Source organism: Orbicella franksi, chromosome 12 (assembly GCF_964199315.1).
Source record: "Orbicella franksi chromosome 12, jaOrbFran1.1, whole genome shotgun sequence".
NCBI classification, from domain to species: domain Eukaryota; kingdom Metazoa; phylum Cnidaria; class Anthozoa; order Scleractinia; family Merulinidae; genus Orbicella; species Orbicella franksi.
In genome coordinates this window covers 1,309,378-1,324,977 of record NC_138156.1, presented here as the reverse complement: position 1 = coordinate 1,324,977, position 15,600 = coordinate 1,309,378, and the positions used below count along the sequence as shown (strand labels likewise).

Below are 15,600 nucleotides of genomic sequence, written 5' to 3'. Positions count from 1 at the left end.
AGTTTGATTTGTGCTATAACCTAAGATATCTAAAATGAAGATAAAAGAGCAATAAACTTTGTAAATGTCTATGTTAAATTACGAATTCCTCAGTTTTCTATACTTTTCTCAGGGGTGGAGGGGTAGCACAAAACAGGTACGACTTGCCGTCTTCTCACTTGAGAGGTGAGACAGAGGAGAGAATGACGTTGACAGTGAAAGTAGGAGTGCACTTTTTAGGGATACTACGCGGCGACGGCCTGTTTGAGGTTGAGCTTAATTAAACGGTGGACTGGAGATTATTAATTTAACAAAAAGAATGGCACGTGCGACGATATAAGGCGCAGATATAACAGGAATTTTGGCAACTGCGACTGCTTTAAAGCAGTTTTATGAAGTTTTCTTTAATTTGTGTTAGTGATTGACAAAATTATTCAAGGTTCACTTGATGGCATTTGCTAATATAGAACGAGCACCTTTTGGTTAAAAAAAATACTCTGAACTGAGACTGACAAGGGGACACCGTAGGTCAATATCTAACTGAAGAAGGCAATCTTGATCATTTCCTGCGATACAAAGAAGGTTTCATTAAAAGCAGTAAAGAGAATTTTTTCAACTTTTGTCCGGTTTAGTTTTGTTCACATGCTGTACATGCGACAGAACACGGCCGTGTCACATGTATAAAACTAATCAACTGTGATTAGGGATTCTTCAATTGAAGAAGTGCAAGCCCCAAGGTCGTGCAATAAAGATAAGGATTACTCAAAATTTGACGCATCTGCACGCACTAGATATCTGCATCCTGCAGACATGTACAATGTGAACAACTTGCAGATCTACTTCACTGAATATTGCTTTCATTCATGAGTAAAAGAGTGATCACTCGCGTCATTGCAAGTCCGCAAGAAATGCCCATTTTTCCTATTCCTCAGTCCCTTTTATTAGGGGGTTGGTCTTTTTACGGGCGCTTCAGAGAGAAACAAAAACAAACCTTATAAACAGTGTAACAAGGAAGTTACCACTTTCAAACAGGTATCAATGACATCATCGTATAGCCTCCAGAAGGTGCCATAGCAACTGTATTTACAATAAACCATTTACGTAGACCAATCAGAACACAGAATCGATCGAGTTCTGTTTTAAACCACAAAGCAAACGCTGTATTGTCCATAAGTTGAGCAAAATTCTTGGTGAGGTGAGGTAATCGCTGGACTGTGGCAAAGATTTCTATCATGAGTGCCGAAATTGATGCTCACATAACGAAGAAGTATGAAATCAAAAAGCGCTTAGGAAAAGGAGTGAGTCCGTCGTTTACGTCGTTATCATTTGGCGCGATGCGCGCCATAATTCTTCAGTGGTCACCGTTTAGCCGGCATTTCTTCGATTTTAATTGAGTTTATCGCTGTTTATAGGCTTATGGAATCGTCTGGAAAGCTATAGATCGACGAACAGGGGAAGTTGTCGCTGTGAAAAAGATTTTTGATGCCTTTAGAAACCAAACAGACGCTCAGGTATGTTTGGTAAACGCGCGATGAACTGGATGTTGAAAGCTTGCTTAGGTTTTGGACGTCATTTCGATTTCCCAATGATAGATTTCCTTGTGCGAATGAATTATCTCCTCTCATGAGTATTTTTATTTGAACTTCCATTTCAGAGAACCTTTCGCGAGATTTGTTTTCTTCAGGTATGTTAATTCAAGTGAGTTTGTTGATGTTGAATAATTTCTCTGGGAATATTTGTGTAGCGCCTCTCTTATTTCACCGCAAAATTAAGTCAGCTTGCGTTGATTTCCGCTTCTTGTGTCCTGTCTTTGATTTCAGGAATTTGGAGACCACGAAAATATCATCAAACTTCTAAACGTGATAAAGGCGGACAATGATAAAGACATCTACTTGGTTTTTGAATATATGGGTAAGTTGATTAAGCATGTCCAAATTTCTAATTTCCATCGTAAAGCACTTGCGGTCAGGTTTCTTATTCCACAGTACAACTTGCTAAGCTTACCATCCATTAACAAGTTTAAGAAACATTCATTTAGTATTGCCTTGAAACAGAAATCGCTGGCAAGGCCAGCAGGGATTCGTTTGGTTTGGTGAGGTGCGATAGCGTCTGTTATTTTTATCATTTTTTTCACGAATGATTTGCATGTTCGAGTATTGAGTAAGCTTCGCTTCTTTCAAGTTTTTCTTGCTAAATTTTAAAAATTATAAGTATTTCAGTTTCGAAGCCGATATATGAACAAGTGGTCTCTGTGACATAAAACCTACGCATTCGATGATATGTTCTTTGGGGAATAGCAATTGTGTCTAGGTATTTAAACTTGGATATAAGCTTATGACTGTCACTGGTAGTTGGTTAATATAAACTCATTACGTACATAACATAAGTTACATAATAAGTATATGCACATGTTGAATAATGACTATGACAAATTTCAATACTGACTAAATTGTTAACATGAAGGATTTGTTGTACAATATCAGAAAAACAGCCTTAATCGTTCAGATTCTTCACAGGGACTTGGTTCACTGATTCCCAGAGAGGGGTGGGGGTTGGGGGGTACAGGATGAAGTCATTTATCCTTTTGGCAAGTTTGTATAAATGACACAAACAAAAAGATTGCGGTTGTCAAATTTAGTTAAAATTTAGCTGGATTATAATGATGTAATTTTCCATCAGTTGACCATGAATTATAAAATGTCTATGTCGTGGATTGAGTTTGCTATTTATGTTTATGGTTCCATTTCAAATGTTAAAAATCTAATATCAATATTTTACCCAGTTCAAAAGCTTTATGCTCAAATCCTAGTATAACATGTTGAACCTTAAGTTTACTTCACAGTTGTTAGATGCATTGTATGAAGAGCTTTGTAGCCAACAAAAAAATGCTACTTCTTTTGAAACATCTTCACTAATTGACATGTCATAATCTTGTGTAAATTTTTGTAGTGTGCAAGGTTATTCAACTATGCCATTTAACAGATTTAGACCATAAATTATTGATGATCCCATTCTTATTTAGCAAATTGCTTTATTTCTTCACAGACACAGATCTTCACAATGTGATAAAGAAAGGCAACATTCTAAAAGATATACACAAAAGATATATTATGTACCAGGTAATGATCTTCCCTTAATGCAAAGCATGCATTATTCATTGAAAGAACTAAAATATGACTTACACTAATGGAAACCTACGACTCAAAACAGCCAGGAAGACAACTTGTTTGCTGGATATATACAAGGCTTTGTATTGTGTATACTAGAGTTGTCATACAAACATGTGTGAAGAAACTGATTAATCCAAACACCCCATCCCTAAAAATGAAACATGTAGGTCACAAATTGTGAAACTGAAGTCCTTTTATCTGTCTTTTTGGCATTGAAACATGTCAAAACCCTTAAGATATTTCTTAATTCATTTTTTTAATTAATTGTTTTTCCTGGATGATTTTTAATTAATTATCCATTAATTATGAACATAATTACATGCTCTTGTCATGATTGACCAATATTGTTCATGTGTTCTTTATATTGTGCTGCTGTCATTAAAAGAAAAAATTCCCACAATTATGACCTTTTTAACTTTACTGTTAAGTCATTATCTTCTTGAAAAGAAAAATATCCCAAATTAATGATTGTTTAGGATATTTTCTAAATTCTTAGCTTGAACAACAGGTGGAATAGAAAAATCATGTATATAAAGAGACTAAAAACTAATTATACAAGCAGAAAATGAAGTAAATGCTTTCTGTCTAAAATATCTGCACAAGATTTTGTCATGTCGGAAGCTTTGTTTTGTCATCATAATAACTAAGTGGGACTTTTTTTATTTTGGTGCTATATTTGTACTGCTAAATATCATTCATAGTGTGACGTCAATCTTAAGAGAGCACTTCCCTGAAATAACTCTATATCGTAAACTCATCATAATATTGTGATCACTGCTGCTGCAGATACTTAAGGCTGCCATGTACCTGCACTCCGGGAATGTTATCCACAGAGACCAAAAGGTATTTATGATTTCCAGTATCTAGCTGCACACACCTGTGTTCAAGAGGATTTTTGAAATCTTTTTCTCTGATCAGATCTGAAGATTACATGTTTCCATAGGGTCATGTAGTCAGAAGATAAACATTATTTATTAAGACATATTGTCAGTTTCAATGGATGTACCTGAAATGAAAGGGAAGAATGAACTGGAAATGCACATTTCATTATCAATAGTGATTACCATTAATTTGTAAATCTATCTCAATCAAAATTTTCCTTGTGACTTGTTGTATGTTTTAGTAATCAGTCAACCAAATGTTGTTTTGGTCCATGGCAAGCTTGACGTCATTAATTAAGTTTAAATGGCTACTCTGTTTTCTTGCAGCCAAGTAATGTTCTGTTGGATTCAGAGTGTTTCGTCAAAGTAAGTGCACTTTCAACGTCATTCAATGTCAAATAATTTTTTTACAATGTCTCATCATTTGATAGTCAAAATATTTGTGATATTTCTAGTCAGTAGCACAATAACTTTTCCGTGAAGGTCACCTAATGACAAACATGTAAGTTCTCCTTACAGATACCACCTGGCACCAAACAATTTTCCAGGATAACAGTTTAAATAATTGCATGAGAAAGATTGCATGCGCTAAAACAGTGGCAGATGCAAAGACTGAAGATATTTTGAGTCTTACAAAATAATTGATTGACTGATTGATTGATTCTGCTTCTAAAGCCTTCTAGTGTGGTCACAATTTTGAAAACTTAATTATTTCATATCTTGCAGATGTGTGACTTTGGCCTTGCCCGATCAGTTACGAGCATGACACAAGATGCTGCTGATCCCAGTTTAACAGATTATGTGGCAACACGGTGGTACAGAGCACCTGAAATCCTGTTAGCATCTCCCAGGTACTAAAAAAGATTTAGGATCACAGTATCTTAAACTTGGTTTGTCTTAAAATTCAGGAGAAAATAATCAAGCAAGTAGAAATACAAAGTCAAATTTGGTGTTTCTTCTAATTGCAAACTGAGTTAGAAAAGGCAAGTCAATGAAATATCTCCCCAGGCTGTGTTCAAATATTTTGAAAAAATTGAAGCACTTTTTTTTAGTAGTAAAAGTGGTGTTACTTTCCCATCAGATACACAAAGGGTGTTGATATGTGGTCATTGGGATGTATTTTAGGAGAAATGCTATTAGGTAAGTTTAAATCATTTCAAACTCTATTATCCTACACATACATAATTTCTTTTATTCCTGTTTCATGATTTGTCAATGATAATGTTCATCAACATTTCATATTCATTGCAGGAAAGCCATTATTTCCAGGCACATCCACCTTAGATCAGATTGAAAAAATTATGACAATAATTCCCTCTCCATCTAGACAAGGTAAAGTTAGAGAACTTCTCTGAGATCAGTGTGTTGACATTGTTGCTGGCAAGTAAAAATGTATGGCTGGTTAGCTGAGTTTGTGGGACATAAAAATACACAGTATGATGTCAGAGTTCAATTTCCTGCTCAATACAAGCAGGATTTTAGTTTTTACTTAGGATTAAAAAAAAATGCTTCCATCACTTTATGGCATCTGTAAATTGCAAGTTTAGCTCAACAAGGTTACTTAAGATGACTGACGCAGTTTAGAACAAAGCATTGGTCTCTTATTTCACTGGCACAAAGAGTACTTGTGGTGGTATAGCCACCCTATTGGCACAAATAATGTGTCTGGGGTTGTGGTAAAGATAAACTCTTACTCAGTGTAACAGCTACTTGTCAAGTGGGAGTTATATAACCTGTGATGGGAGTTTTGAACATAATCCATTCCAGTCCTTGAGCCAGGTGACTGTTTATCCTGAATGGCTGTCCTTATGAGAGAATGTGAACATTTTAAAAACAAGTTTATATGCAGTTAGTTTATATAGTGGCCATGTTGATGCAAAATATTTGCATTAACGTGTCACTTCACCTTTGGAGCTACCTCATCGTTATTATGGAACTTAAGTACTACAGATCAGTTAGTTGTCCTAAGAAAATGATTTGCTGTTCATTACTGATGTGATGATGTTCGCATTTTAGATATTGATAGCATCAAGTCACAGTACAGTTCATCAGTATTGGACAGAATGGCCTGTAAACCCAAGAGAAGTCTTGAAGATGTTATACCTAATGCCCCACCAGATGGCATTGATCTGTTAAAGAAATTGCTTCAATTTAATCCTGACAAACGACTGACAGCAGAGCAAGCGCTGAAGCATCCATTTGTGGCAAGATTTCACAATCCTGAAGAAGAACCATCTATGGATTATGATGTGATTCCTGCTCTAAATGATGATGTTCAGTTGAGTGTGGAAGAGTACCGTGTCAAACTCTATGAGGTTAGTGCTTGTGTATGGTTTGGCTTGAGCACATAATTTGACATCATAAAATGATGCTATGTAATCAGGATTATTCAAAAAATTAGTTTAAAAAGAAATATTAAAGTGCACCCCAAAGAATCTTGCATTCAGTTTCAAAAATAGGGACTTGTTCAATCACACTCTGTCAAATTACAGTCGACAGATCACAAGCTGGTCTGATTGGTTTTAAAAGATCAGACATCTGAGCTGATTGTAACATGTAAATCAGTTGTCACTCAGTGAATCAAGTAGATGTAAACGTCTGTGTTACTTTTTACAGAGCATCATCCAGAAGAAAACTAACATCAGGAGACAAAGAAGAGAGATTTTTCTTCAAGATCACAGGCAGAAACAAGCTCAGGCTGCTGAAAAGGCCAGACAACAAGAAAGAGATTCCCAGCCTCTCAAACCAGTTGAAAACTCACCAACCATATCACAGGCTAGCCAACCTACACAGAGCTCACCAGTCAGACCCCCAGTCCACAAGAGTGAAGGTGTGACTGTGGCATTTGGAAGAACTACCAAGGTTCAGCACCAAAGGTCACCGTCTGCTGGAAAGGGGATGGTGAGAAGACACAGCTTGGAAAATGATAGTGTAAGTTGAGCTGGTTTCTTTTATGTAGCACAATAGTGAATACACAATCATGAAGGGTGAGATGAGAGAGAGACATAAATGCAATAGAGGAATGAAACTGGGCAAACCTCAAAGGCAAAACATTGGATTGCATTGCAAGAGAGATGGTGCCTAATGAACACCGTGCACCGGGGTTGTGTTCTTGAGCAAGATGCTTAATTCTCAGTGTCTCTCTCCACCTTGGACAGGGTGCAAAGAAAGTCATGTCTGATAGCCTGGGGCTAGTTGACTGTGTGGCTGGGCTTTGTTGGGAAATGTTTTGAAAAAATTCAGATTACAGAACAACTATAGGTGTTGAAATTTGGAGCGGGGGGGGGAGGGGGGTGCTAGAGCAAACAACTTGGCAGGTTAGTACATCTTAGTTGCAGCTTGCCAGAAGGGCAACCCCAAAAATTGGTTTTCGTTGCTTCCTGCTTGGACTTTAAATGGCTATGAGGATTTTGGGAGCAACATGAAACATTCTTGCACAGGCCTAGTGTTTTTGGGGGCAAAACAGAGCATCGAGGATTCAGTGTATACTGATAGCATGACAAAACTGCACTGTACCTCTACTGCACATCTTTTGAAGCAATAACTAAACCAGGCACACATTGAGTATGTGCTAAATATTTTCTTGTAATGGTCTGAATGCTGAAACTTTCATTTCTATGTACAGGTTATGTCACCACCAAGGCCAAACCCTGCTGGTCGCACAAGACCAATATCTGCTCAAGTAAAGCCTAAGAACACCATCATCACACGTAGCAACAGTGCTGACAGACTTTTACAAGTAACCAGTGCACGTATGGTGAGTTAGAAGAAACAATCTTTCTTAGTTTTGTTAAATTAACATTTAGTATTACCAAGAGTAGATTAACCCTAGCAGGTTTAGGCTGATGGTATGACTACCATTTGTTATTTAAGCTATTTCAACTCTTCTTATGTTCAGATTTGAATGCACACATTGATATTGATATTTTTTTGTTATCAATTTCATTTCATTTTCACGTCATGTACTTCATCCAAAAGAAATGTTAGGCCACATGTTATTTGCTGGCTTGGCCATAATTTTGCAATTTTTGTCGTACAGTCACCAATAGCCCTTAATGAGCTGATTGCCAATGTACAGAAGGCCATTTCCAGGACTTATCCTTCCCCATAAGTTCTGTTGTGCAAGAAATTGGAGACTTGAAAGCCAAGAGATTCTCATGTCATGTTTGACTCCTATGACAATTGCACCTTAGGAGCTTTCACTTTTTCCGAACTGTGGAGAAAATAGTTGAGTTACAAGATTCGTTTTTCTTTTTTATTTCTAGGTTCCAGCTCAAAGACCTCCATCAGCAAAAACAATTCACAGGCCTGCAAGAAAACCTGTACCAAACCCTAGTCTTAGTCGCTCACCTTATGAAAGTTATGCGCAAACACATGGAACAATATCAAAGAGTTCACTGCAAGCTTTACACTCCAGAATATGGTAGCTGTAGGTTTAATAAGCTTCCTTTAGGATTTTACCTGTTTTTTATGAGGAATTTTCTTTGTAGCTAGGCAAAGTTAGCTGTAGGGAATGAACAGTTTAATTTATTTAAGATATGCAATGAAGAGAATGAATAGATTATACGTAATATTTGGGGTTTTGTGAAATATTTCCTGCCGCTGCCTTTCATGAACAATAGCTATTTTCTTCGTCATATAATTTTTTGCCAAGGAGAATCAAAAAACAAATTTCGTTGTAAATAAATACTTAAACAGGAGCAACAGAATGATTGTAAAATATTATCGTATTTGTTAATTGGTAAATTTGAAAAGAATTTTCTAAATAGGCAATAAAGACAATTATCATGCAGTTGACGAGTCCAATTTTAGGATATATTTTCTCTGCATTTATTTAAGTTTTAAAGATACTTGATAGAGGAAACTTAATAGAAAATTAAGCGTAACTTATTTGTTTAGGAAGTATCTCTTAGTCATTTTGATTAGTTCTAATCTTTAAGAAGTACTTCTTTTATATCAGCCGGAGACAGTTTGCATATTTAGTAAAATGATGTAAGTTTATTGTTATGGTAAGCTATTTGTTGGAGGGGGGAATTAAAGAATGGATTCATAACAGTATAATGTGAGTGTTTCATGGACTCACCTATTTTCTCCATCTTTGTAACTAAGAGAAAAGCCCAAGATTTATGTAGATTTTAATGCTGAGATGTAGCAAATGTGAATAAACAATAACAATCCTTTTCCAGTCAAATAAGAGTTCATTACGCGAGAATTTCAATACTGTGCCCAACACTGGTTTTCGTGTTTTTATCAGCAGAGCGAGTGGTAACTCTCATACGTTAAATGCCAGTTGTAAGTGTCCCGTTTCTTGCCACCCTTCCTGGTTCCCTCAATATAAGCCCTCACCCATCTAACTTATCTATGTCGAAATCCTCACAGAACATGGTTGACATGGTTCTTTACATACAAATTAGTCAAAATAACATGCCTGTGAAAGAATTAGATTTCTTGTCCAATGTAAGCCCTGTCCTGCTTATAGATTAAGCCATCTCAGTTATAAGCCCACCCCACACACGACGAGATTCATGAGGTTCTGAAATAGCTGTCCCCTGCTGACTGCGCTAGTGAATAGCGAAAACTCAAGGGGAAATCTAGTTTTAATCCTAACCGCAGGGTGAAAATGATTTGATGCTTCTTGACAAGAAACGTGTTAATGTCGGCATCTACCTGTCAACGTAATCACAGGGAAAAATTGGTCGTTAATTAAAAACCTCCCAGTTTTCTGGGAACGTTTATAGCACTAATCCACTGTGCTCAGACTTATATATAAAGCAATGGTTCACTTTCCGTCTATAATAATATACATGAAAAAATTACTCGATTCTGATTGGTTGAGAGCAGTGCAGTTCAAGTGTAACACCAGTGCAAAAATGTAACAACGGTGCAAAAAGTGTAACACCAGTGCAAATTACACATCGTAATTCTGAATTATGATTGGCTGAAACACAATAGGAAATTTTCTAAGCCAATGATATCACATAAAATGATGAAAATTTTGTGCGGAAACTTTGAAAAAAGTTTTATCGAATGAGAGAAAATGGCTTCAAGAAAGATCTTCGGGCGCTTCCTGCACGCGAATTTTTTCATGTTTATATTATCAATAAGTAATCAAACGGTTTTTCTTGTTCAATTTGGCATTAATTTGCACTTGTGAGTTTTTCAGAAAGCTGAAATTGCACTCACCGAAGCGGCTCGTGCAATTTCAGCTTTTTGAAAAACTCACTCGTGCAAATTAATTAATTCCAAATTGAACAAGAAAAACCGTATGATTGCCTTGTTTTTGCTCAATATTCAAGCAAGCAGTGACAACAAAAGCAGAGCTAGTATTGTCAGTATTGTTAATAGTTTATGTAATGTCAGAATCGTAAGTAATGTTAGTATTGCAAGTAACGATAACATTGCAAAAGTAGCGTCATTATTGTAAATAATATTAATATTGTAAGTAATGATCAAGAGATTATCACGGTAATTACCTCGATAATCTCTTGTAGTGATGTAAGTAATGTTAGCATTGTATGTAACGTTAGTATGGTGAAGTACCAGTCTTCCAATAAATTAAATTTTTTTTTTTGATGAAATAAAAAAAAATAATAATAATAATCGACTGTATCGTGGATTGTTTATACTACCCAGTGTCTATAATCGCGGCAGCTGGGAACAATGTTAACAGATTTTCGACGGAAAGCGCTTTTCAAATCTCTTGAGAGTATATCCTATGTTTCTTTGGATGTGGTGAGCGATTGCTTGAGTCATTTTGGTTTTCTAGTTCGCGAATTATTGAAGGTTGGGCATATTATAAAATGGCTGTCTCGCCGACTTCAAAAATTTATGAGGAGATTGAAAGTTGGAGAATATTACAGAACTTCGACGAAAAGACTCGTTCAAATGTTGCAAGAGTACTTGATGTTTATTAAGAAATAGTGATTCCTAATACTGTTTGGGCTTTGTTGTGAACGAATCTTCTCTGTTTGGCTTTACTAACAGAACACTCAGAATAATCTACTGTCACCTGCCAGGTAAAGGCTATGACCTCAACTGACTTGATGCCCGATAGTGCGAAATTGCTGCAAAATTTCATCCACATTAATCCCATGAAACCATTTTTTTCAGAATTGCCTAGAGAATCCAGGGACTATTTTGGTTGCGCAGGTTTTTTACTTCTGCTAAAATATTGTTAGTGAACTTGGCGATTTTTACAGTATGCTTAGTCCCTCTCTCCCCGGAGGGGTGAGAGATTCTCGCCCATATCAACTTCCTTTTCTCTCGTAAGTTCCTGGCGCGTTTACGGATGTGCCACACTCGCGTTTTAGGTGCGGAGATCCCAACCAATGCTTACCTAACTTTTTAAAGATGCTACTTTTAGCCCTCTCCCAAATCTACACACGTGTATTTCACTCATGTGGAAGTCTTTCGATTTGGACAGTGCTTGGGTGAGAGATTTTTGCCCATATCAACTTTCTTTTCTATCGTAAGTTCTCGCGCGTTTAAAGATGCGCCACACTGGCGTTTTAGCTGCGGGGATCCCAACCAATGCTTACCTAACTTTTTAAATATCCTACTTTTAGTCCTCCCCCAAATCTACAAACGTGTATTTCACTTGCGCAAATCTTTCGATTTGCACACTGCTTGGGTCAGAGATTCTCGCCCATGTCATATTTCTTTTCTTTCGTAAGTTCTCGCGCGTTCAGAGATGCGCCACACCCGCGTTTTAGGTGCGGGGATCTTAACCAATGCTTACTTAACTTTTTGAAGATGCTACTTTTAGCCCACCCCCAAATCTACACGCGTGTATTTCACTTGTGGAAGTCTTTCGCTTTAAACAATGCTTCGGTTAAAGATTCTCGCCCATTTATATCTTTTTCACTCGCGTGTTTTCGCCCGTTTAGCAATGCGGCACACGCGCGTTTTTTGTGTGGGGATCCCAAACTATGCTTACGGGGCTCTTTAAAAATGCTAGTTTTGGCCCTCCCCCAAATCCATGTCAATTTTCTTTTCTCCCGCGTGTTCTCGCACGTTAAGCGAGGCGACACACTCGCGTTTTACATGTGGAGATCCCAAACTTTGCTTACCCCGCTTTTTAAAGTTGCTAGTTTTAGCCCTATACCAAATCTCCAACGTGTATTTCACTTGTGGAAGTCTATCGATTTGGACAGTGCTTGGGTTAGATATTCTTTCCCATGTCAATTTTCTTTTCTCCCGCGTGTTCTCGCACGTTAAGCGAGGCGACACACTCGCGTTTTACATGTGGGGATCCCAAACTTTGCTTACCCCGCTTTTTAAAGTTGCTAGTTTTAGCCCTATACCAAATCTCCAACGTGTATTTCACTTGTGGAAGTCTATCGATTTGGACAGTGCTTGGGTTAGATATTCTTTCCCATGTCAATTTTCTTTTCTCCCGCGTGTTCTCGCACGTTAAGCGAGGCGACACACTCGCGTTTTACATGTGGGGATCCCAAACTTTGCTTACCCCGCTTTTTAAAGTTGCTAGTTTTAGCCCTATACCAAATCTCCAACGTGTATTTCACTTGTGGAAGTCTATCGATTTAAACAGTACTTGGGTGGATATTTTTAACGATGTCAATTTACTTTTCCCTTGTCTTTTCTCGCACGTTTAGCTATGCGGCACACTCGAACTTTTGGTGTCGGGATCTTAAACTATGCTCACTGGGCTTTTTAAAGATGCTAGTTTGGGCCCTCTCTTAAATTTACACATGTGCATTTTTTACTCGTGGAAGTCTTTCGAATTAGACAGTGCTTGGGTAAGAGATTCTCGCCCATATCAACTTTCTTTTCTCTCGTAAGTTCTCGCACGTTTAGAGATGCGCCACACTTGCGTTTTGGGTGCGGGGACCCCAACCAGTGCTTACCTAACTTTTTAAAGATGCAACTTTTAGCCCTCCCCAAAATCTACACACGTGTATTTCACTTGTAAAAGTCTATCGATTTGGACAGTGTTTGGGTTGGAGATTCTTGCCCATATCAACTTTCTTTTCTCTCATAAGTTCTCGAGCGTTTAGAAATGCGCCACACTCACATTTTTGGTGTGGGGATCCTAAACTACGCTCACGGGGCTCTTTAAAAATGCTAGATTTGGCATTCCCCCAAATCTACACACGTGTATTTCACTTGTAGAAGTCTGTTGCTTTAAACAATGCTTGGGATGGAGATTCTCGCCCATTTATATTTTTTTCTCGGGCGTCTTTTGGCGCGTTTAGAGATGCGCCACACTCGCGATTTTGGTGTCGTGATCTCAAACTATGGACTTTTTAAAGATGCTAGATTTGGCCCTTTCTCAAATCTACACACGTGTATTTCACTTGTGGAAGTCTGTCGCTTTGGACAAGGCCTGGGTTAAAGATTGTCGTCCATTTATATCTTTTTTGCACTCGCGTGTTTTCGCGCGTTTAGCGATGCGGCACACTCGCGTTTTTGGTGTCGGGATCCCAAACTATGCTTACAGGGCTCTTTAACAAATGCTAGTTTTGACCCTCCACGAAATCTACACAAACGTATTTCATTTGTGGAGGTCTATCGATTTGGACAGTGCTTAGGTTGGAGATTCTCGCCCATATCAACTTTCTTTTCTCTTGTAAGTTCTCGCGCGTTTAGAGATGCGCCACACTCGCGGGTTAGGTGCGGGGTCCCCAACCAGTGCTTACCTAACTTATTAAAGACGCTACTTTTAGCCTTCCTCCAAATCTACACCCGTGTATTTCAGTTGTGGAATTCTATTGATTTGGACAGTGCTTGGATAAGAGATTCCCGCCTATATCAACTTTCTTTTCGCTAGTAAGTTCTCGCGCGTTTAGAGATGCGCCACACTCGCGGTTTTGGATTCGGGATCTTAAACTATGTTTACTGGACTTTTTAAAGATGCTAGATTTGGCCATTTCTCAAATCTACACACGTGTATTTCACTTGTGGAAGACTGTCGCTTTAGACAATGCCTGGGTTAAAGATTCTCGCCCATTTATATCTTTTCTTCAATCGCGTGTTTTCTCGACTTAGTTTAGAGGCCCTGGGACTCAGAAATATCGCTCAAGTTCCTGGAAATCGACCCAAAGTTAGTCAAAATCACCCTGCGCGTAGCCTGGTCTCGGCGACTTTCTAGTCACTAAGTGGCAATATTTCGGTCAGACTGCTCACAACCAAGCGTTCAAAAATTTTTCCTCTGTCCAATTCATTGAAAACCAAAGTCTTCTCGAATTAGTTTAGAGTACCTGGGACTCGGAAATATTGCCCAAGTTCCTGAAAATCGACCCAAAGTTGGTCAAAATCACGTTCCGCGTAGGCCGGTCTCGGCGAGTTTGAGCACGGTCCAAATCAATAGACTTCCACAAGTGAAATACGTTTGTGTAGATTTGGGGGAGGGCCAAAACTCGCATTTTTAAAGAGCCCTGTAAGCATAGTTTGGGATCCCTACACCAAAAATGCGAGTTTGCCTCATTGCTAAACATGCGAAAATATGCGAGTGACAAAAATATATAAATGGGTGAAAATCTTTAACCCAGGCATTGTCCAAAGCGACAGGCTTCCACAAGTGAAATACACGTGTGTAGATTTGAGAAAGCGCCAAATCTAGCATCTTTATAAAGTCCATAAAAAACAGAAAACAAGATCCCGAATCCAAAACCGCGAGTGTGGCGCATCTCTAAACGCGCGAGAACTCACTAGAGAAAAGAAAGTTGATATAGCTAGGCGAGAATCTCTTACCCAAGCACTGTCCAAATCAATAGACTTCTACAAGGGAAACACACGCGTGTAGATTTGGGGGAGGGCTAAGAGTAGCATCTTTAAAAAGTTGGGTGAGCAATTGTTGGGATCCCCGCGCAAAATACGCAAGTGTGGCGCATATCTAAACGCGCTAGAACTTACGAGAGAAAAGAAAGTTGATATGGGCGAGAATCTCCAACCTAAATACTATCCAAGGCGATAGACTTCCACAAGGGAAATACACGTGTGTAGATTTGAGAAAGGGCCAAATCTAGCATCCTCAAAAAGTGCAGTAAGCATAGTTTGAGATGCCGACACCGAGATCGCGAGTGTGGCGCATCTCTAAACGCGCGAAAACACGCGAGAGAAAAAATATAAATGGGCGAGAATCTCCAACCCAAGCATTGTCCAAAGCGACAGACTACCACAAGTGACATACACGTCTGTAGATTTGACAAAGGGCCAAATCTAGCATCTTTAAAAAGTCCAGTAAGCATAGTTTGAGATCCCGACACCAAAACCGCGAGTGTGGTGCATCTCTAAACGCGCGAAAACTCACGAGAGAAAAGAAAGTTGATATGGGCGAGAATCTCTCACCCAAGCACTGTCCAAATCGATAGACTTCCACAAGTGAAATACAAATGTGTAGATTTGAGAGAGGGCTAAAGTAGTATCTTTAAAAGGTTAGGCAAGCATTGGTTGGGATTCCTGCACCTGAAACGCGAGTTTGGCGCATCTCTAAGCGCGCGAGAACTTACAAGAGAAAAGAAAGTTGATATGGGCAAAAATCTCTTACCAAAGCACTGTCCAAATCGATAGACTTCCACAAGTGAAATAAACGTGTGTAGATTTGGGGG

At 38.4% G+C, this 15,600-nt stretch overlaps 1 protein-coding gene across 1 annotated transcript; it reads left to right on the top strand.

Moving 5' to 3' along the window:
* The first annotated feature begins 52 nt into the window (after window positions 1-52).
* LOC145463062 (extracellular signal-regulated kinase 2-like) lies at window positions 53-9,224 on the top strand. Its single transcript, XM_081446775.1, has 14 exons — window positions 53-1,277; window positions 1,392-1,490; window positions 1,634-1,663; window positions 1,800-1,890; window positions 3,025-3,098; window positions 3,936-3,992; window positions 4,358-4,396; window positions 4,757-4,881; window positions 5,112-5,170; window positions 5,282-5,362; window positions 6,047-6,345; window positions 6,647-6,961; window positions 7,656-7,787; window positions 8,296-9,224. The coding sequence occupies exons 1-14, from the start codon at window positions 1,212-1,214 to the stop codon at window positions 8,455-8,457; spliced, it is 1,629 nt and encodes a 542-aa protein (XP_081302901.1). The 5' UTR covers window positions 53-1,211; the 3' UTR covers window positions 8,458-9,224.
* The last annotated feature ends 6,376 nt before the right edge of the window (window positions 9,225-15,600 follow it).